This window comes from Ranitomeya imitator, chromosome 7 (genome assembly GCF_032444005.1).
Source record: "Ranitomeya imitator isolate aRanImi1 chromosome 7, aRanImi1.pri, whole genome shotgun sequence".
Taxonomy (NCBI): domain Eukaryota; kingdom Metazoa; phylum Chordata; class Amphibia; order Anura; family Dendrobatidae; genus Ranitomeya; species Ranitomeya imitator.
In genome coordinates, this window is record NC_091288.1 from 74,401,514 (window position 1) to 74,422,867 (window position 21,354).

Below are 21,354 nucleotides of genomic sequence, written 5' to 3' on the forward strand. Positions count from 1 at the left end.
TGGGGTATCAGGGGTAGTAATAGGGACATACGGCAGCAGCAGCTCAGTATTGGGGTATCAGGTGCAGTAATATGGACACATACGGCAGCAGCGGCTCAGTATTGGGGTATCAGGTGCAGTAATAGGGACACATACGGCAGCAGCGGCTCATTCTTGGGGTATCAGGGGCAGTAATAGGAACACACGGCAGCAGCGGCTCAGTATTGGGGTATCAGGTGCAGTACTATGGACACATGGCAGCAGCGGCTCAGTATTGGGGTATCAGGTGCAGTAATAGGGACACATATGGCAGCAGCGGCTCAGTATTGAGGTATCAGGGGCAGTAATAGGGACACATACGGCAGCAGCGGCTCAGTATTGGGGTATCAGGTGCAGTAATATGGACACATACGGCAGCAGCGGCTCAGTATTGGGGTATCAGGGGTAGTAATAGGGACATACGGCAGCAGCGGCTCAGTATTGGGGTATCAGGTGCAGTAACAGGGACACATACGGCAGCAGCAGCTCAGTATTGGGGTATCAGGTGCAGTAATATGGACACATACGGCAGCAGCGGCTCAGTATTGGGGTATCAGGTGCAGTAATATGGACACATACGGCGGCAGCGGCTCAGTATTGGGGTATCAGGTGCAGTAATATGGACACATATGGCAGCAGCGGCTCATTATTGGGGTATCAGGAGCAGTAATATGGACACATACAGCACCAGCGGCTCAGTATTGGGGTATCCGGGGCAGTAATAGGGACACATACGGCAGCAGCGGCTCAGTATTGGGGTATCTGGGGCAGTAATAGGGACACATGCGGCAGCAGCGGCTCAGTAATGAGGTATCAGGTGCAGTAATAGGGACACATATGGCAGCAGGGGCTCAGTATTGGGGTATCAGGTGCAGTAATAGGGACACATACGGCAGCAGCGGCTCAGTATTGGGGTATGAGGTACAGTAATAGGGACACATACGGCAGCAGCGGCTCAGTATTGGGGTATCAGGGGTAGTAATAGGGACATACGGCAGCAGCGGCTCAGTATTGGGGTATCAGGTGCAGTAACAGGGACACATACGGCAGCAGCAGCTCAGTATTGGGGTATCAGGTGCAGTAATATGGACACATACGGCAGCAGCGGCTCAGTATTGGGGTATCAGGTGCAGTAATATGGACACATACGGCGGCAGCGGCTCAGTATTGGGGTATCAGGTGCAGTAATATGGACACATACAGCACCAGCGGCTCAGTATTGGGGTATCCGGGGCAGTAATAGGGACATATAGGGCAGCAGCGGCTCAGTATTGGGGTATCCGGGGCAGTAATAGGGACACATACGGCAGCAGCGGCTCAGTATTGGGGTATCAGGGGCAGTAATAGGGTCACATACGGCAGCAGAGGCTCAGTATTGGGGTATCAGGTGCAGTAATATGGACACATATGGCAGCAGCGGCTCATTATTGGGGTATCAGGAGCAGTAATATGGACACATACAGCACCAGCGGCTCAGTATTGGGGTATCCGGGGCAGTAATAGGGACATATAGGGCAGCAGCGGCTCAGTATTGGGGTATCCGGGGCAGTAATAGGGACATATAGGGCAGCAGCGGCTCAGTATTGGGGTATCCGGGGCAGTAATAGGGACACATACGGCAGCAGCGGCTCAGTATTGGGGTATCAGGGGCAGTAATAGGGACACATACGGCAGCGGCTCAGTATTGGGGTATCAGGGGCAGTAATAGGGACACATACGGCAGCAGCGGCTCAGTATTGGGGTATCAGGGGCAGTAATAGGGACACATATGGCAGCAGCGGCTCAGTATTGGGGTATCAGGGGCAGTAATAGGGACATATACGGCAGCAGCGGCTCAGTATTGGGGTATCAGGTGCAGTAATAGGGACATATACGGCAGCGGCGGCTCAGTATTGGGGTATCCGGGGCAGTAATAGGGACACATAGGGCAGCAGTGGCTCAGTATTGGGGTATCAGGGGCAGTAATAGGGACACATACGGCAGCGGCTCAGTATTGGGGTATCAGGGGCAGTAATAGGGACACATATGGCAGCAGCGGCTCAGTATTGGGGTATCAGGGGCAGTAATAGGGACATATACGGCAGCAGCGGCTCAGTATTGGGGTATCAGGTGCAGTAATAGGGACACATAGGGCAGCAGCGGCTCAGTATTGGGGTATCAGGGGCAGTAATAGGGACACATATGGCAGCAGCGGCTCAGTATTGGGGTATCAGGTGCAGTAATAGGGACATATACGGCAGCGGCGGCTCAGTATTGGGGTATCCGGGGCAGTAATAGGGACACATAGGGCAGCAGCGGCTCAGTATTGGGGTATCAGGGGCAGTAATAGGGACACATATGGCAGCAGCGGCTCAGTATTGGGGTATCAGGGGCAGTAATAGGGACATATACGGCAGCAGCGGCTCAGTATTGGGGTATCAGGTGCAGTAATAGGGACATATACGGCAGCGGCGGCTCAGTATTGGGGTATCCGGGGCAGTAATAGGGACACATAGGGCAGCAGTGGCTCAGTATTGGGGTATCAGGGGCAGTAATAGGGACACATACGGCAGCGGCTCAGTATTGGGGTATCAGGGGCAGTAATAGGGACACATACAGCAGCAGTGGCTCAGTCTTGGGGTATCAGGGGCAGTAATAGGGACACATACAGCAGCAGTGGCTCAGTCTTGGGGTATCAGGGGCAGTAATAGGGACACATACGGCAGCAGCGGCTCAGTCTTGGGGTATCAGGGGCAGTAATAGGGACACATATGGCAGCAGCGGCTCAGTATTGGGGTATCCGGGGCAGTAATAGGGACACATAGGGCAGCAGTGGCTCAGTCTTGGGGTATCGGGGCAGTAATAGGGACACATATGGCAGCAGCGGCTCAGTATTGGGGTATCCGGGGCAGTAATAGGGACACATAGGGCAGCAGTGGCTCAGTCTTGGGGTATCGGGGCAGTAATAGGGACACATATGGCAGCAGCGGCTCAGTATTGGGGTATCCGGGGCAGTAATAGGGACACATATGGCAGCAGCGGCTCAGTATTGGGGTATCCGGGGCAGTAATAGGGACACATAGGGCAGCAGCGGCTCAGTATTGGGGTATCAGGGGCAGTAATAGGGACACATACGGCAGCAGCGGCTCAGTATTGGGGTATCAGGGGCAGTAATAGGGACACATACGGCAGCAGCGGCTCAGTATTGGGGTATCAGGGGCAGTAATAGGGACACATATGGCAGCAGCGGCTCAGTATTGGGGTATCCGGGGCAGTAATAGGGACACATAGGGCAGCAGCGGCTCAGTATTGGGGTATCAGGGGCAGTAATAGGGACACATACGGCAGCAGCGGCTCAGTATTGGGGTATCCGGGGCAGTAATAGGGACACATAGGGCAGCAGTGGCTCAGTCTTGGGGTATCGGGGCAGTAATAGGGACACATATGGCAGCAGCGGCTCAGTATTGGGACTAGGTGGTGATGGGCTGGAATATGAGAAGTGAAATGTAATATCTATATTAGTCTTTATATAGAGATTATCTTCAGTAACAGCGCGGTCATCTGCTGAGGCTCTCCTCCACTATTATGGAGGTTACCTGGTTAGGGGCCACTGAGAAGCTTCGCCCCCCTGAACCCACACCCTAGCTGCGCCTCTGGTCAGCGTGGTGTGGCTCCGGGCGAATCGCTCACGGTGCTGGACTCTCAGGCGCACGCTGATATTTCCCGTCTGTATTGATCCCTGCTGGATAGCTGCAGAATTTCTCATCCATTCAAACAAATGGGTAAAAAAAAAAACGCTGCTGATAAGCAATGTGTGAACAGACCGCCAGACACCGGCAGGGCGGCTCGGTATTCTCCCACCACAGTGCCCGGACCCCCCTCCTGACTCCAGAGAACCGGTAGCCACAGACCAGTGGTTACACGGAGGTGCCAGCAGGTGGCGCCATCCCTCTGTGATCCCGCGTCCTGCTGCCGGCTACAGCCGGTGCTGCCCGTGTGTGGTCAGTCCCGGGTGAATGAGCGGATTCTGACCCTTTTCGCCGCTCTCCGCACATGATGTCACGTCAGCTCTTATGCTCCGGGTAGCGCTCCATCCATGAGTCCGGCCCGGGATTGCTTTGTTTTGAGCGCTTACGGTCTGGGCGGGGCTAAGCCTCCACGTGACCTCTCAGCAGTCGCAGTGTACTAGCGACGAGGAAGCAGCTGACCCTAGTAAGGGGGCGGGGCTGGAGTATGAGGGGGCGTCGGTGACGTCAGCACTGGGTCTGGTCACGTGTCGTCAGCGGGTCGGTTTGGCAGTAGGAGGACGCTGCTGGGGACTGAGGATGGAGCTCCGCCGGCTGCTGCTGCCCGTGCTGTGTGCGCTGCTGGCTGCTGCCGCCTCCGCCGCCGCTACAGGTGGGTGTCTGTGCGCAGCCCGGACGTGGCCTGGCGCCCCCCAGTGACCACATCCCCGTGATACGCAGATACGGGGCGCGCCCTCATGTATGGGCTGTAATACTGCGGTCCGCCCTGGTGTGCGGGGGGCGCCCTGAGGGCTCAGCTGTGAGGGTGGGCTTGGTGAGTCTGGGACCAGTCATGTGCCCGCCCCTCACAGCTGAGGGGACACTGACCCTGGGGGAGCACTTCAGTGATTGTCTGTGGCATTCTCTGGGGTGACCCCTATAAGTGGCAGTGGTGGGCCTGTGGGGACCCCTATACCCTGCTTGGTGAGTCCTGTCTGGGACCAGTCATGTGCCCACCCCTCACAGCTGAGAGGTCACTGACCCTGGAGAAACCCCTCAGTTATTAATGTCTGTGGCATTCCCTGTGGTGACCCCTATAAGTGGCAGTGGGGGGCCTGTGGGGACCCCTATACCCTGCTTGGTGAGTCCTGTCTAGGACCAGTCATGTGCCCGCCCCTCACAGCTGAGAGGTCACTGACCCTGGAGAAACCCCTCAGTTATTAATGTCTGTGGCATTCCCTGGGGTGACCCCTATAAGTGGCAGTGGTGGGCCTGTGGGGACCATTATACCCTGCTTGGTGAGTCTGGGACCAGTCATTTGCCCACCCCTCACAGCTGAGAGGTCACTGACCCTGGGGGAGCCCCTCAGTTATTAATGTCTGTGGCATTCCCTGGGGTGACCCCTATAAGTGGCAGTGGTGGGCCTGTGGGGACCCCTATACCCTGCTTGGTGAGTCCTGTCTGGGACCAGTCATGTGCCCGCCCCTCACAGCTGAGAGGTCACTGACCCTGGAGAAACCCCTCAATTATTAATGTCTGTGGCATTCCCTGGGGTGACCCCTATACCCTGCTTGGTGAGTCTGGGACCAGTCATGTGCCCGCCCCTCACAGCTGAGAGGACACTGACCCTGGGGGAGCCCCTCAGTTATTAATGTCTGTGGCATTCCCTGGGGTGACCCCTATAAGTGGCAGTGGTGGGCCTGTGGTGACCCCTATACCCTGCTTGGTGAGTCCTGTCTGGGACCAGTCATGTGCCCGCCCCTCACAGCTGAGAGGTCACTGACCCTGGAGAAACCCCTCAGTTATTAATGTCTGTGGCATTCCCTGGGGTGACCCCTATACCCTGCTTGGTGAGTCTGGGACCAGTCATTTGCCCACCCCTCACAGCTGAGAGGACACTGACCCTGGGGGAGCCCCTCAGTTATTAATGTCTGTGGCATTCCCTGTGGTGACCCCTATAAGTGGCAGTGGTGGGCCTGTGGGGACCCCTATACCCTGCTTGGTGAGTCTGGGACCAGTCATTTGCCCACCCCTCACAGCTGAGAGGACACTGACCCTGGGGGAGCCCCTCAGTTATTAATGTCTGTGGCATTCCCTGTGGTGACCCCTATAAGTGGCAGTGGTGGGCCTGTGGGGACCCCTATACCCTGCTTGGTGAGTCTGGGACCAGTCATTTGCCCACCCCTCACAGCTGAGAGGACACTGACCCTGGGGGAGCCCCTCAGTTATTAATGTCTGTGGCATTCCCTGTGGTGACCCCTATAAGTGGCAGTGGTGGGCCTGTGGGGACCCCTATACCCTGCTTGGTGAGTCTGGGACCAGTCATTTGCCCACCCCTCACAGCTGAGAGGACACTGACCCTGGGGGAGCCCCTCAGTTATTAATGTCTGTGGCATTCCCTGGGGTGACCCCTATAAGTGGCAGTGGTGGGCCTGTGGGACCCCTATACCCTGCTTGGTGAGTCCTGTCTGTGGGACCAGAAGCAAGCATGCATGAAATTTCATATATTTTGCTGGTACTGTAAACAGTTTTGAGTTTGCATAAAAAATAATGGCAAAAAAAGAAAAAAGCTGCAATGACGCAATGTGTAAGCATGGCCTGATGGTGCATTTAGATGTGGTCTTCAGCTCGAATAACGAGCACCGATCCACCATACATGTCAGACGCTGCTCTACTACCAGCCCCTCGCACAGGTTGATGAAGAACGATGGGGGCAGAACGATCAGTAATATCATTATTGTGTCCCTATGTTTTCTGCAAGCACATTCTGTTTACATGGTGGCAATGTGCTGTTGATGATATTTATTTATTTTTTTTTTCTGGAATACGTCATCAAATCACCCAACAAATGAGCGTTCTGTTCACTCTGGTGATCACTGGCATTCTTACACAGGCCCATAATTTCGGCGAGCTTTCCTACAAGCTGATTCGCCGACTGCCTGCGGCATAAATGAACCGTACGGCTGTCTTCACATCTGTGTTGGAGTCTCCTTTGAGCAGAAGCCAGCATCATTGTCCATGTTGTCCTCTGGTATCCGACTTTACAGTAGAGACAGCAATGTGCTGTGTTCTCTGGTTATGACAGAAACCTCAGTGTAGACGTGAACTGAGCCTTAAAGGAGTTTTCCACTACCAGGAACCCCAAACGCTCTAAAAATGCCTGAAGTAACAGAGCGGGTACTGTCCCTCCTGGGGTCCAGGCCTAGCTCCCCACTGCTGCTCAGGTCTTAAGGTACTGTCACACTAGACGATATCGCTAGCGATCCGTGACGGTGCAGCGTCCTCGCTAGCGATATCGTCCAGTGTGACAGGCAGCAGCGATCAGACCCCTGCCGGGAGATCGCTGGTCGGGGAAGAAAGTCCAGAACTTTATTTCGTCGCTGGACTCCCCGTAGACATCGCTGAATCGGCGTGTGTGACACCGATTCAGCGATGTCTTCGCTGGTAACCAGGGTAAACATCGGGTAACTAAGCGCAGGGCCGCGCTTAGTAACCCGATGTTTACCCTGGTTACCATCCTAAAAGTAAAAAAACAAACAGTACATACTTACCTACAGCCGTCTGTCCCTCGGCGCTGTGCTCTGCACTCCTCCTAAAAAGTAAAAAAACAAACGCTACATACTTACCTTCCGCTGTCTGTCCTCGGCGCTCTGCTTCTCTGGTCTGGCTGTGAGCGCCGGGCAGCCGGAAAGCAGAGCGGTGACGTCACCGCTCTGCTTTCTGGCTGCCCGGCGCTCACAGCCAGACCAGAGAAGCAGAGCGCCGAGGACAGACAGCGGAAGGTAAGTATGTAGCGTTTGTTTTTTTACTTTTTAGGATGGTAACCAGGGTAAACATCGGGTTACTAAGCGCGGCCCTGCGCTTAATTACCCGATGTTTACCCTGGTTACCGGGGACCTCGGGATCGTTGGTCGCTGGAGAGCGGTCTGTGTGACAGCTCTCCAGCGACCAAACAGCGACGCTGCAGCGATCCGGATCGTTGTCGGTATCGCTGCAGCGTCGCTATGTGTGACGGTACCTTTAGTGTTTGGGCTGCAGCAGTGACCTCATGTAGACAGTGCACCTCATCGCTGTAGCCAATCACTGAGCTCGGTAGTTTGTGCCATCTATCTTAGCACAGTGCGTTATTGGCATGATGTCACCGCTGTGGCCAAAAACACTTCAAGCCCCGATCAGCATCAAGGAGCGTTTTGGGTCCATTTTCCTGAAAGTGGAAAACCCCTTTAATCTGTCATGATCCATAGTTTTCGCTCATAGTGTGGCATTTGGCCTGGTGCTGGAGGTTTTCCTTTAGGCCATGTTCACATGTTGCGTCGGGTCCCTGCGGGTTTTCCTGCAGCGGATTTGATAAATCTGCAGGGCAAACCTGCTGCGGTTATCCCTGCAGATTTATCACGTTTTGTCCTGCGGGTTCCACTGCGGGATTTTACTCCTACTATTGATGCTGCATATGCAGCAATATGCAGCATCAATAGTAATGTTAAAAATAAAAAAATGATATACTCACCCTCTGACGTCCCGATCTCCTCGGCGCTGCAGGTGGCGGTCCGGTTCCAAAGATGCTGTGCGAAAAGGACCTTCCTGACGTCACGGTCATGTGACCGCGACGTCACCGCAGGTCCTGCTCGCACAGCAACCCAAACCGGACGGCCGCGTGCAGCGCTGAGAGGTGAGTAGATCATTATTTTTTATTTTAATTCTTTTTTTTTAACCACAAATATGGTTCCCGGGGCCTGGAGGAGAGTCTCCTCTCCTCCATCCCGGGTATAACCTGCACATTATCTGCTTACTTGCCGCATGGTGGGCACAGCCCCATGCGGGAAGTAAGCGGATCAATGCATTTCTATGGGTGCAGGATTGCTGCGATTCTGCACAAAGAAGTGACATGCTGCGGGTTATAAACCGCTGCGTTTCTGCGCGGTTTTTCCCACAGCATGTGCACAGCGGTTTGCGGTTTCCATAGGGTTTACAGGTTACTGTAAACGCAATGGAAACTGCTGCGGACCCGCAGCATCAAAATTGCCGCGGTTCCGCGGTAAAAACCGCAACGTGTGCACATAGCCTTAGGCTTTTGGATGCATTTGGTGCTGACCTGGGCAGTGCCAGACTCTATTTACAGGGATCTGTATATAATAGTGATGAGCGAGTGTACTCGTTGCTCTGGTGATCTCCGAGTATTTGTGACTGCTCGGAGATTTCGTTTTCATCGCGGCAGCTGAATGATTTACAGCTACTAGCCTGCTTGATTACATGTGGGGATTCCCTAGCAACCAGGCAACCCCCACATTTACTCAGGCTGGCTAATAGCTGTAAATCATGCAGCTGCCTCAACAAAAACTAAACCTCCGAGCAGTCACAAATACTCGGAGTCCATCCGAGCATGCTGGGGAAAACCCGAGCAATGAGTTTACTCGCTCATCATTAGTATATAACTATGGCCCTTTGTTTATTTGCTCACGATGAGGCCTCCTCTGAGCTGTAATTATACCTGCCGCTACAGTAACTTTTTTTTTTCCAGAGTTGCTCTCGGTGCCAGGGCCAAATAAACACTGCTGTGATTATTCTGTGCCCTGATTTACCAGCTGGAGAAATAACTAATCTTATTAACTGGCTGTGCTCTCCACCGCAGAGGTGCAAAGTATGAAGCGGCCATACTTCCCATGCTCGCATTCCTGGTCTGATTGTGATCATGATGTTTGGCAGCATGCTGTCACTTGTAGTGTTGGCCTGATGTTTTACCAAGTCATGGTGTTAATCCAGTAATAGTTACCTGTCTGGTGACTAATGTCATTGGCTGCATGTTTATATGAGTGTCCTTATATTGCACAAGGAAGTTGTGCAACGTAAAGAACCGGTCACGTCCAAAGCACAAAACGTTTCTTCTAGCTCCTAAACAATTGATTTATTACCAGTGTAATATTGGGCTGTGGTGCGCCGGGGGCTGCTGCTAACCTCTCCCGGAGAACAGAGGCAGAACCTGTGGCTTATTGCCCTTAAACCATATAACACTTGGTGACTTGTGTAGGTGCTTGCTGTGAAGTAACTGCTTTCTGCTTATTAATGTTTTTCAGAATGCTCCTCGATGTCAAACACAACCTGTGAGATCTGTCTGAAGAATGTGTCGGTAAGTGCTGCTGTGAGACACATGGAGGGATCGGGAATAGTTGTCTTGTATTGTGTATTGTTTTGCTGTGAATTTGTGCAAAGCTGAACACATCCCAGGTGCAAAATTTTACATGTGCAATTGACTGGGAAACTCATGCAGAACCCCATCGAGCTACTTGTGTGGTCCGATCATCATAGGGAATTTCAAATAAGCTGCATGATCCGGCCATCAGCCAGTAGCGGTCTCTGTGCAGGTACCAAGTGCTATTGGGTGCATGCAGCACGTAGAGACAGATAAATAGGAGTAGCAGATTCTGAGGAAAAATTAGAAATCGGGAGCAGTGGAGAATTAGATTGGTGAAGTGAGGTGATAGGCCTGTCTAAACAGATGTGTTTTTTAAAGCGCGCTTGAAAATGTGGGGGTTAGGTATTAGTCAGATCATCCGTGGTAAGAAAACTGGTGCAGCACAAGAGAAGTCTTGGAGATTGAAATGGGAGATTCTTATTATGGAGGATGTTAGTCTTAGATTAGTTGCAGAATGGAGGGCATGGGTACAGTGATTGACAGAGAAAGTGATTGACAGAGATGGAGCTGAAGTGTGGAGGGCTTTGTGGGGGAGAGAGAGTTTATATTGTACTCTGTTGTGGAGGGGTAACCAGTGCATTGACTGGCACAAGGTAGAGGTATCAGTGTAGCATCTGGACACAAGTAAGATCCTGGCTGCTGCTTTGAGGGTGGATTTTAGAGGAAAAAGTTTCGTTAGAGGGAGATCGGTAGAGGTAAGTGAATAAGAGCCTCAATAAGAATTTTTGCAGTTTCAAAGGTGAGAAAAGATCGGATTCTAGAGGTGTTACCCTACATTTTAAAAACACATGAGCCAGTGAGACATTAAATATAGGGAATAAAGGAAGGTTCTGTGTCAAATAAGATCCCAAGATAGCGGGCGTACTCACTGGGAGTTGTGGTTAAACCACCCAAGGAAATCATAATATCTGGTATAGGTTGGTTAGTAGAGGGAGGAAGAATAATTGATAAAATTCATTTAGTTTGTGGGGTCATTGTGATAAGTCTGATAAATACATGTTCTGCCCGTGTTAAAATCAGTGACCAGTTTTTCATGCATTGGTCTGCTCCGTATTTAGGATGTGGTTATCTATTTATAGCTAAAACGAATCTCCTAGAGTTAAAAGAACCCCCACATAAGAATGACACTGATGGAATACAGATGAAGCCTTCTTTCTTTTTTTCTCAACTTCAATCTGAAATATGTCATACTGTTTTGAACTAAGGGCTCGCCCGCATCTTGGACAACTGCTATCTGATGTTGTATCGAATAGCACCCAGACTAATGTTGTACTATGGGGCAGTGCAACTGTGTTTTTTCTCTCAAGCCGATTCGGCATGAAAAGATATTGCAGCATGCTGCTATTTGGCTCTGTATATCCGATCACGCTCACCCATTCAAGTCTATTTGTACTTTTGGAAGATCAGACTGCCCTCGGATGTCATCATAGTGCAGTCCTATTTTCGCAGGCACTGACAATGGTGAAGATGGAGAAATGACGTTCTCCATCTTCTGTGCACCTGTGATACAATTGTCATGCAAAAAGAATCAGATCACAGTAAACTGACTCCGATCAGAGTTTGAGCCGTGTGTCGTTGCCATAATCGATCCAATTTCTCTGGATTAGATCTGTTGCAACTCTATAATTTATTTCATATTCTGGCTGGAGGAGTTAGTCTGAGTGAGGAGTGGAGAGTCAGTGAGGAGAGCTGGAGCTGACCAGACATGCAGCTCTGCAGCTTCTGACAGGAGAGTCAGTCTGTAAGACAGTGAGGGGAGGAGGAGCACAGGAGGAGAGAGAAACTGGAGGAAGCTGCGAGTGGGCTCCCTCCAGGATCAAGCGCAGAAACCGAAGGCCGGAATTCTGAGGTTGTGGGGGTAACTGTATGCCCCACAGCAAAAACCGGCGGGCAGGAGGTTCCAAGTCTCCTGGCCACAACTACACCCGAAGCAGCATGAGAGAGAGAGAGACCCTTGTAAAAAGGCTAGAGGTGCCTGCCATGTTGGTACTGTCCACCTAAAAAGGACAGATTGAGAGAGAAGACATTGTGTGAAGCCTCAATCAGCAAGGGACTTAGAACACAGCGCAATAAGGAAGGCTTTCAACCCCACCTGGCTAGGGGGAATCGCTTTCAGGCTGCCCGGATTCCTAAGACCGCCTATAATCTGCGTACCTGAATGTCATCAGTAAAAGGTAAAGAGACTGCAATCTTGTGTCCTCCAATTCTTTCCTGCACTTCACAATCTATCACCCTTTCCAACTGCATTGGGAGCCCTGGGGACTAAGCTCCACCTGTGGGGAGCTATACCACCTAAGCTTCAATACCATCATCCCCAGTGGACCCCTTTAACCCCTTTCTGCCATTAGACGTACTATTGCGTCCATGTGGGGTGGGCTTTACTTCCCAAGGACGCAATAGTACGTCATATGCGATCGGCAGCGCTCACGGGGGGAGCTCCGCCGATCGCGGCCGGGTGTCAGCTGTTTATCGCAGCTGACATCCGGCACTATGTGCCAGGAGCGGTCACGGACCGCCCCCGGCACATTAACCCCCGGCACACCGCGATCAAAGATGATCGCGATGTGCCGGCGGTGCAGGGAAGCACCGCGCAGGGAGGGGGCTCCCTGCGGGCTTCCCTGAGCCCCCCGCAGCAACGCGATGTGATCGCGTTGCTGCGAGGGTCTCACCTCCCTCCCTGCTCCCTCCAGCCCCGGATCCAAGATGGCCGCGGATCCGGGTCCTGCAGGGAGGGAGGTGGCTTCACAGAGCCTGCTCAGAGCAGGCACTGTGAAGCAGCCTGCACTCCTATCAGATCAGTGATCTGACAGAGTGCTGTGCAAACTGTCAGATCACTGATCTGTGATGTCCCCCCCGGGACAAAGTAAAAAAGTAAAAAAAAAAAATTTCAAATGTGTAAAAAAAAAATAAAAAAAAATATTCCAAAATAATGAAAAAAAAAATAAAAATATTATTCCCATAAATACATTTCTTTATCTAAATAAATAAAAAAAAAAATAAAAGTACACATATTTAGTATCGCCGCGTCCGTAACGGCCCGACCTATAAAACTGGCCCACTAGTTAACCCCTTCAGTAAACACCGTAAGAAAAAAAAAAAAAAAACGAGGCAAAAAACAACGCTTTATTATCATACCGCCGAACAAAAAGTGGAATAACACGCGATCAAAAAGACAGATATAACTAACCATGGTACCGCTGAAAACGTCATCTTGTCCCGCAAAAAACGAGCTGCCATACAGCATCATCAGCAAAAAATTAAAAAAGTTATAGTCCTGAGAATAAAGCGATGCAAAAATAATTATTTTTTCTATAAAATAGTTTTTATCGTATAAAAGCGCCAAAACATAAAAAAATGATATAAATGAGGTGTCGCTGTAATCGTACTGACCCGAAGAATAAAACTGCTTCATCAATTTTACCAAACGCGGAACGGTATAAACGCCTCCCCCAAAAGAAATTCATGAATAGCTGGTTTTTGGTCATTCTGCCTCACAAAAATCGGACTAAAAAGCGATCAAAAAATGTCACGTGCCCGAAAATGTTACCAATAAAAACATCAACTCGTCCCGCAAAAAACAAGACCTCACATGACTCTGTGGACCAAAATATAGAAAAATTATAGCTCTCAAAATGTGGTATTGCAAAAAATATTTTTTGCAATAAAAAGCGTCTTTCAGTGTGTGACGGCTGCCAATCATAAAAATCCGCTAAAAAACCCGCTATAAAAGTAAATCAAACCCCCCTTCATCACCCCCTTAGTTAGGGAAAAATTAAAAAAATGTATTTATTTCCATTTTCCCATTAGGGCTAGGGTTAGAGTTAGGGCTAGGGTTAGGGCTAGGGTTAGGGCTAGGGCTAGGGTTAGGGTTAGGGCTAGGGTTAGGGTTAGGGCTAGGGTTAGGGCTAGGGTTAGGGCTAGGGTTAGGGCTAGGGTTAGGGCTAGGGTTAGGGCTAGGGTTAGGGCTAGGGCTAGGGTTAGGGCTAGGGTTAGGGCTAGGGCTAGGGTTAGGGCTAGGGTTAGGGCTAGGGTTAGGATTAGGGCTAGGGTTAGGGCTAGGGCTACAGTTTGGGTTGGGGCTAAAGTTACAGTTAGGGTTTAGATTACATTTACGGTTGGGAATAGGGTTGGGATTAGGGTTAGGGGTGTGTCAGGGTTAGAGGTGTGGTTAGGGTTACTGTTGGGATTAGGGTTAGGGATGTGTTTGGATTAGGGTTTCAGTTATAATTGGGGGGTTTCCACTGTTTAGGCACATCAGGGGCTCTCCAAACGCGACATGGCGTCCGATCTCAATTCCAGCCAATTCTGCGTTGAAAAAGTAAAACAGTGCTTCTTCCCTTCCGAGCTCTCCCGTGTGCCCAAACAGGGGTTTACCCCAACATATGGGGTATCAGCGTACTCAGGACAAATAGGACAACAACTTTTGGGGTCCAATTTCTCCTGCTACCCTTGGGAAAATACAAAACTCGGGGCTAAAACATTTTTTGTGGGAAAAAAAAAGATTTTTTATTTTCACGGCTCTGCGTTATAAACTGTAGTGAAACACTTGGGGGTTCAAAGTTCTCACAACACATCTAGATTAGTTCCCTGGGGGGTCTAGTTTCCAATATGGGGTCACTTGTGGGGGGTTTCTACTGTTTAGGTACATTAGGGGTTCTGCAAACGCAATGTGACGTCTGCAGACCATTCCATCTAAGTCTGCATTCCAAATGGCGCTCCTTCCCTTCCGAGCTCTGCCATGCGCTCAAACGTTGGTTTCCCCGAACATACGGGGTATCAGCGTACTCAAGACAAATTGGACAACAACTTTTGGGGTCGAATTTCTCCTCTTACCCTCGGGAAAATACAAAACTGGGGGCTAAAAAATAATTTTGGGGGGAAAGATTTTTTTTTTTTTAATTTTCACGGCTCTGCGTTACAAACTGTAGTGAAACACTTGGGGGTTCAAAGCTATCACAACACATCTAGATGAGTTCCTTAGGGGGTCTAGTTTTCAAAATGGTGTCACTTGTGGGAGGTTTCTACTGTTTAGGTACATTAGGGGCTCTGCAAATGCAATGTGACACCTGCAGACCATTCCATCTAAGTCCTCATTCCAAATGGAGCTCCTTCCCTTCCGAGCCCTCCCATGCGCCCAAACAGTGGTTCCCCCCCACATATGGGGTATCAGCGCACTCAGGACAAATTGGACAACAAATTGTGGGGTCGAATTTCTCCTGTTACCCTCGGGAAAATACAAAACTGGAGGCTAAAAAATAATTTTTGTGGGAAAAATATTTTGTTTCATTTTTACGGCTCTGCATTATAAACTTCTGTGAAACACTTGGTGGGTCAAAGTGCTCACCACACCTCTAGATAAGTTCCTTAGGGGGTCTACTTTCCAAAATGGTGTCATTTGTGGGGGGTTTCAATGTTTAGGCACATCAGTGGCTCTTCAAACGCACCATGGCGTCCCATCTCAATTCCTGTCAATTTTGCATTGAAAAGTCAAACGGCGCTCCTTCCCTTCCGAGCTCTCCCATCCGCCCAAACAGTGGTTTACCCCCACATATGGGCTATCAGCGTACTCAGGACAAATTGTACAACAACTTTTGGGGTCCAATTTCTTCTCTTACCCTTGGGAAAATAAAAAATTGGGGGCGAAAAGATAATTTTTGTGAAAAAATATGATTTTTTATTTTTACGGTTCTACATTATAAACTTCTGTGAAGCACTTGTTGGGTCAAAGTGCTCACCACACCTCTAGATAAGTTCCTTAGGGGGTCTACTTTCCAAAATGGTGTCACTTGTGGGGGGTTTCAATGTTTAGGCACATCAGGGGCTCTCCAAACGAAACATGGCGTCCCATCTCAATTCCAGTCAATTTTGCATTGAAAAGTCAAATGGCACTCCTTCGCTTCCGAGCTCTGCCATGCGCCCAAACAGTGGTTTACCCCCACATGTGGGGTATTGGCATACTCAGGACAAATTGTACAACAATGTTTGGGGTCCATTTTCTCCTGTTACCCTTGGTAAAATAAAACAAATTGGAGCTGAATTAAATTTTTTGTGAAAAAAAGTTAAATGTTCATTTTTATTTAAACATTCAAAAAATTCCTGTGAAGCACCAGAAGGGTTAATAAACTTCTTGAATATGGTTTTGAGCACCTTGAGGGGTGTAGTTTTTAGAATGGTGTCACACTTGGGTATTTTCTATCATATAGACCCCTCAAAATGACTTCAAATGAGATGTGGTCCCTAAAATAAAATGGTGTTGTAGAAATGAGAAATTGCTGGTCAACTTTTAACCCTTATAACTCCCTAACAAAAAAAAATTTTGGTTCCAAAATTGTGCTGATGTAAAGTACATGTGGAAAATGTTACTTATTAAGTATTTTGTGTGACATATCTCTGTGATTTAATTGCATAAAAATTCAAAGTTGGAAAATTGCGAAATTTTCATAATTTTCGCCAAATTTCCGTTTTTTTCACAAATAAACGCAGGTACTATCAAATAATTTTTACCATTGTCATGAAGTACAATATGTCACGAGAAAACAATGTCAGAATCACCAGGATCCATTGAAGCGTTCCAGAGTTATAACCTCATAAAGGGACAGTGGTCAGAATTGTAAAAATTGGCCCGGTCATTAACGTGCAAACCACCCTTGGGGGTAAAGGGGTTAAGCAGCATCGGCCATCCCTGGCCGAGTACCACAGGTGGTGTCGCGAACACTACTACAATAGACTTTATTCCCATTTTTCTCTTCGCCACGACAGCACCCACTTGAGAGAGGGGATCCGCCCCTAGGAACAGGAAACCCTATGGAGAGAATAAAAGGGGCGGTCCCCCTCGCTCCCACAGTTGGTTTCCTGTTCCTACGGGAGACCTGGAGAGAAGAGGATTCCCAGCCTGGACGCCGCTTGCGCGGTTTACCTGAATAGGGACGGCAAGGGCTCCAGAGCTGGAAGCCGCGTCGGGGGTCCTGTCTCAGCTTCCCCCCTCTGCTGGCAGGTACCGTGAGGCCAGGATCGGGGAGTCGCCTGGCTCACGGAGAGGCATCCAGCAGACCTGCGGGCCGGACCGCTGGGGTAAGATCCTGTGACGCCAGCCTCGGGTGGCGCACAGGCAGCATGGGGCCCAGTAATTCTCCCCCGGAAGTATTACTACAACTTCCGGGGTGATAGAGGAGGAGGACGGCGCCTGCGCGATCGCTGGGTGGGAGCGCAACCCGGATGTAGTGGTCACTTCCGGGTGCGGCAGGAAGAAGATGGCGGCCCCCATAACAATAGGACGCCGGCGCTGATTCCCGGCGTCCATCATGGCATCTCCTCAAAAGACAACGTTGCCGCCTTCTGAGGTTAACGCTGTCACACCAGGTAGCCGGACTAGCAGCCGCAGATCATCCTCCAAGAGCACCAGGGAAAAGAGATCGGACCGGTCGGTTCCTCCATCTGTGCCTCCGTCTCCTCCTCTCCAGCCGGTATTATGACAGCTTCAGGGGTGAGTGTATGTCTACCCTATTCTAAGCTGATTGTACTCCCTCTTTCGTCTAATTCCCTAGGTTAAAAGAACAGGGAAATCAAAACATAAGCAATGTGCCTTATGCTCTCAGCCGCTCCCGGATACCTACTTAAAAAAGTTATGCCAGTCTTGCATCGAATCCACCTTACGAGAGGAGTCTTCAGTAAGGTCGGATGATATACGTAGTATGATAAGAGAGGAGTTGCGAGCCTTTCGAAACTCGGATAAAATTCCTGGAAGTAGGAAGAAATACAGCTCTCCTATATCTGAACAGTCATCTGAGGTTGAGGATAAAGAGTCGGACAGTTCCCAAGAGGTTATATCCTCGGAGGGTGAACAGGATACATGTTTCCCTACAGAAAGCATTGACAATTTAGTCAGATCAGTACGTAACACCATGGGTATAGAAGATACTAAGACCCTTAAAACACCACAGGACGTGATGTTTGCTGGCCTGTCCGAGAAAGAGACCTTCATTTCTTATTATTCCAGCAATAAAGGAGTTAGTTAAGAGTGGGAAAGCCAGGGGCAAAGAGGGTTGCCGTCTTCCTCAAAACGTCGCTATCCCTTTAATGACGAGGATTTCTCCAAATGGGTAAAAGCCCCAAAAGTAGATGCGGCAGTGGCATCCACTTCTAAGAAATCTTTATTGCCTGTTGAAGATTCAGGATCCCTGCAAGACCCGCTCGATCGGAAAGCAGATTCCCTTTTAAAAAGCGCTTGGGAATCCTGTACAGGAGCCTTTAGACCAGCTATCTCGGCGACATGTACTGCTAGGTCCCTGATGGTTTGGTTGAATGATCTGGAAGAAGGCTTAAAAGGTGGCCTTTCCCGCAATCATCCATTCCGTTAATCAGAGGAGCTACTGCCTTTTTGGCAGATTCTTCGGCTGATTCCATCCGACTAGCAGCCAAATCAGCAGGCCTAACCAACGCGGCTCGCCGCGCCTTGTGGCTAAAGGGGTGGAAAGGCGATCCACAAACAAAATCCAAGTTATGTGGTCTGCCCTGCCAAGGTGAGTACCTATTTGGTGCTCAGTTGGATGACATTCTTACCAAAGCGGGTGAGAGGAAGAAAGGGTTCCCCAATAACTCTTATCTTCCATCTTATAGGAGAGCATTCCGAAAGCCCATGTTCAACAGAAGACGGGACTATAAAAACCAGGACCGTTGGGCTAATAAGGACTTTAAGCAGAAGGGAGCCTTCTTCGGAAAACGCCCCTTCAAACCTGAGGATAAACCCCGCTAGGACAGATCTACCTGTTGGTGGTAGGTTGTCCTTCTTCTCCACACAATGGCTGGCAATAACCTCTAATTCATGGGCAACTAGCCTTATAACTACAGGCCTAAAACTAAGATTTTCTCAAGTTCCGCCGGACTCGTTTTGTTTGACTTCCTTAGGTTCACCTTCACAACAAGAGGCCTTGGAACAGGAAATAATAACTCTCCTGTCCAAAGGAGTATTGGTGGAAGTCCCTTTTCATCAAAAAGGAAGGGGATTTTATTCCCCTTTATTTTTGATTTCAAAACCTGACGGATCATATAGAACAATAATTAACCTCAAAAGACTAAACGTCTTCTTAGAGAACCAAACGTTTAAAATGGAATCCATTCGGTCAGCTGTCAAGCTTCTGTTTCCCCATTGCTTCATGGCAGTTCTTGACCTTAAAGATGCATACTATCATCTGCCAATCTTCAGAGAGCATCAACAATATCTACGGGTGGCAGTTATGGTCAAAGGTCAGATACGGCATTATCAATACACATCAATGCCCTTTGGACTATCAATAGCCCCTAGAGTTTTCACAAAACTGATGTCAGAGGTAATGTCATATTTGAGGTTAAAAGATACACTCATAATGCCTTATTTGGATGACCTATTGATAGTCGGGAACTCTCTTTCTCAATGTCATCAACGCGTGTCTGATTCAATTTCATCCTTACAGGGGTTAGGGTGGTTAGTGAATTGGGAAAAATCTAGATTGTCCCCCACAACTGAGCAAAGATTTTTAGGAATTATTCTAGACTCTACAAATCAAATGTGCTTTCTTCCCGAGTCAAAACAAATAGCAATCATAAACAAAGTACAATCAGTGATTAACCACCCTCTAATTTCCCTAAGAGAAGGTATGTCCCTTCTTGGTTCCTTCACTTCCTGTATTCCAGCTGTTCCGTGGGCCCAATTCCATAGTAAAAAATTGCAGTATACAATACTTCGTGAGGAAGAAAGGTTACTTGGCCGATTAGATTCTCGTATTTCCTTAACGACCGACGTGATCCAATCTCTCACTTGGTGGTTAAATCCGAACCATCTTTCCAGTGGGGTCCCCTGGGTGGTAAAACCATCGAAAACTGTTTTCACTGACGCCAGTCCTAGTGGGTGGGGTGCATATTTAGAAGATCAAATAGTGCAAGGTCTGTGGTCTCCTACAGAATCAGATGATTCTTCTAATAAAAAAGAGCTGAAGGCTGTTTATCATGCCTTATCTGAATTTCTTCCGCAGCTACACGGAACACATACAAGAGTCTTCTCAGACAACATGACAGCAGTAGCCTATATAAACCACCAAGGAGGAACAAGATCGGAAGGACTCATGTCTATAGCCAACGATATTCTAGCCATGGCAGAGGAACACCTCCTGTCCATATCAGCGCTACATGTAAGAGGAATCGACAATTCGAGAGCAGATTTCCTCAGTCGCCACACTCTCCATCAAGGAGAGTGGGTTCTAAATCGTCGTATCTTTTGTATGATAATAAGAAAGTGGGGCACTCCCGAAATAGATCTCTTTGCGACAAGACAAAACAGGCAAGTCAAAAAATTCGCATCATTGTTCCGATCTGACAATCCAGATATCTTCGACGCCCTACAGGTACCATGGGTATTCAAGAAGGCATATGCCTTTCCCCCGCTGATACTACTTCCGACAGTGATCAGGAAGATAAGGGAGGACAGAGCAAACGTGATCCTAATTGCTCCATTCTGGCCCAAGAGGCCATGGTTTTCCTGGCTGAGAGCCATGTCAATCTCAGACCCTTGGATCCTCCCGGAGGATCGGGATCTTCTCTTCCAGGGCCCCTTCAACCACCCTCAGGTGAAGGGTCTACGGTTAACAGCCTGGAACTTGAGAGGCAGCTGCTAAAGATGAGGGGGTTCTCAAACAAAGTGATTGACACTCTACTACTAAGTAGGAAAAAGTCCACTACCTCCATCTATGCAAGAGTGTGGAAAAAATTTCTAAACCTCTACCCAACGGCCCTGTCAAACGAAATTCACATTCCCATGATTCTAGAATTTCTTCATAAAGGGCGCGATCTAGGTCTGGCAGTCAGTACCTTAAAAGTACACATCTCTGCGCTGGGGGCTTTATATGGTCTTGATATCGCAGGTAATAAGTGGGTAGCCAGATTTGTTGCAGCATGCCAGAGGTCAGAAACGGTTCGAACTCCCCATGTACCACCTTGGGATGTTAATTTAGTTTTTGAAGCTCTTACAGATCACCCCTTTGAGCCTCTACATTCAGCTCACATAAAACATGTCTCCCTCAAGACAGCTCTTCTCGTCGCCTTAGTGTCAGCAAGAAGAGTAAGTGACATACAGGCACTATCGATAGATCCTCCCTTTATGTCAGTCTTCCCAGACAGAGTTGTCCTCAAAACAGACCCTTCATACTTACCCAAAGTATGCACTAAATTTCATAGAACACAAGAAATTTACCTTCCCTCCTTCTATGATAACCCTACAAGTCAGGAAGAACAAAGATACCACACATTAGATGTGAGGAGAGCCATATTAGCCTATTTGGATAGGACTAGCGCCTGGAGGAAGAGCAGGGCTCTCTTTGTTTCGTTCCAGGGTCATAGAAAAGGAGCTGGAATTACGAAGGGTACTTTATCTCGGTGGATTCGAGATGCAATATGTCTGGCCTATTCATCCAA

General features: G+C 49.1%; 1 protein-coding gene across 1 annotated transcript in view; it reads left to right on the forward strand.

The window, feature by feature from the left end:
* Positions 1-4,158: 4,158 nt before the first annotated feature.
* The window catches only part of PTTG1IP (PTTG1 interacting protein), a 53,246-nt gene continuing 36,050 nt past the window's right edge, over positions 4,159-21,354 (forward strand). Inside the window, exons 1-2 of the mRNA XM_069733521.1 lie at positions 4,159-4,395; positions 9,794-9,846. Of these exons, the coding sequence (XP_069589622.1) occupies positions 4,323-4,395; positions 9,794-9,846 (126 nt within the window). The 5' untranslated portion in view covers positions 4,159-4,322. The remainder of the gene's footprint in view (positions 4,396-9,793; positions 9,847-21,354) is intronic.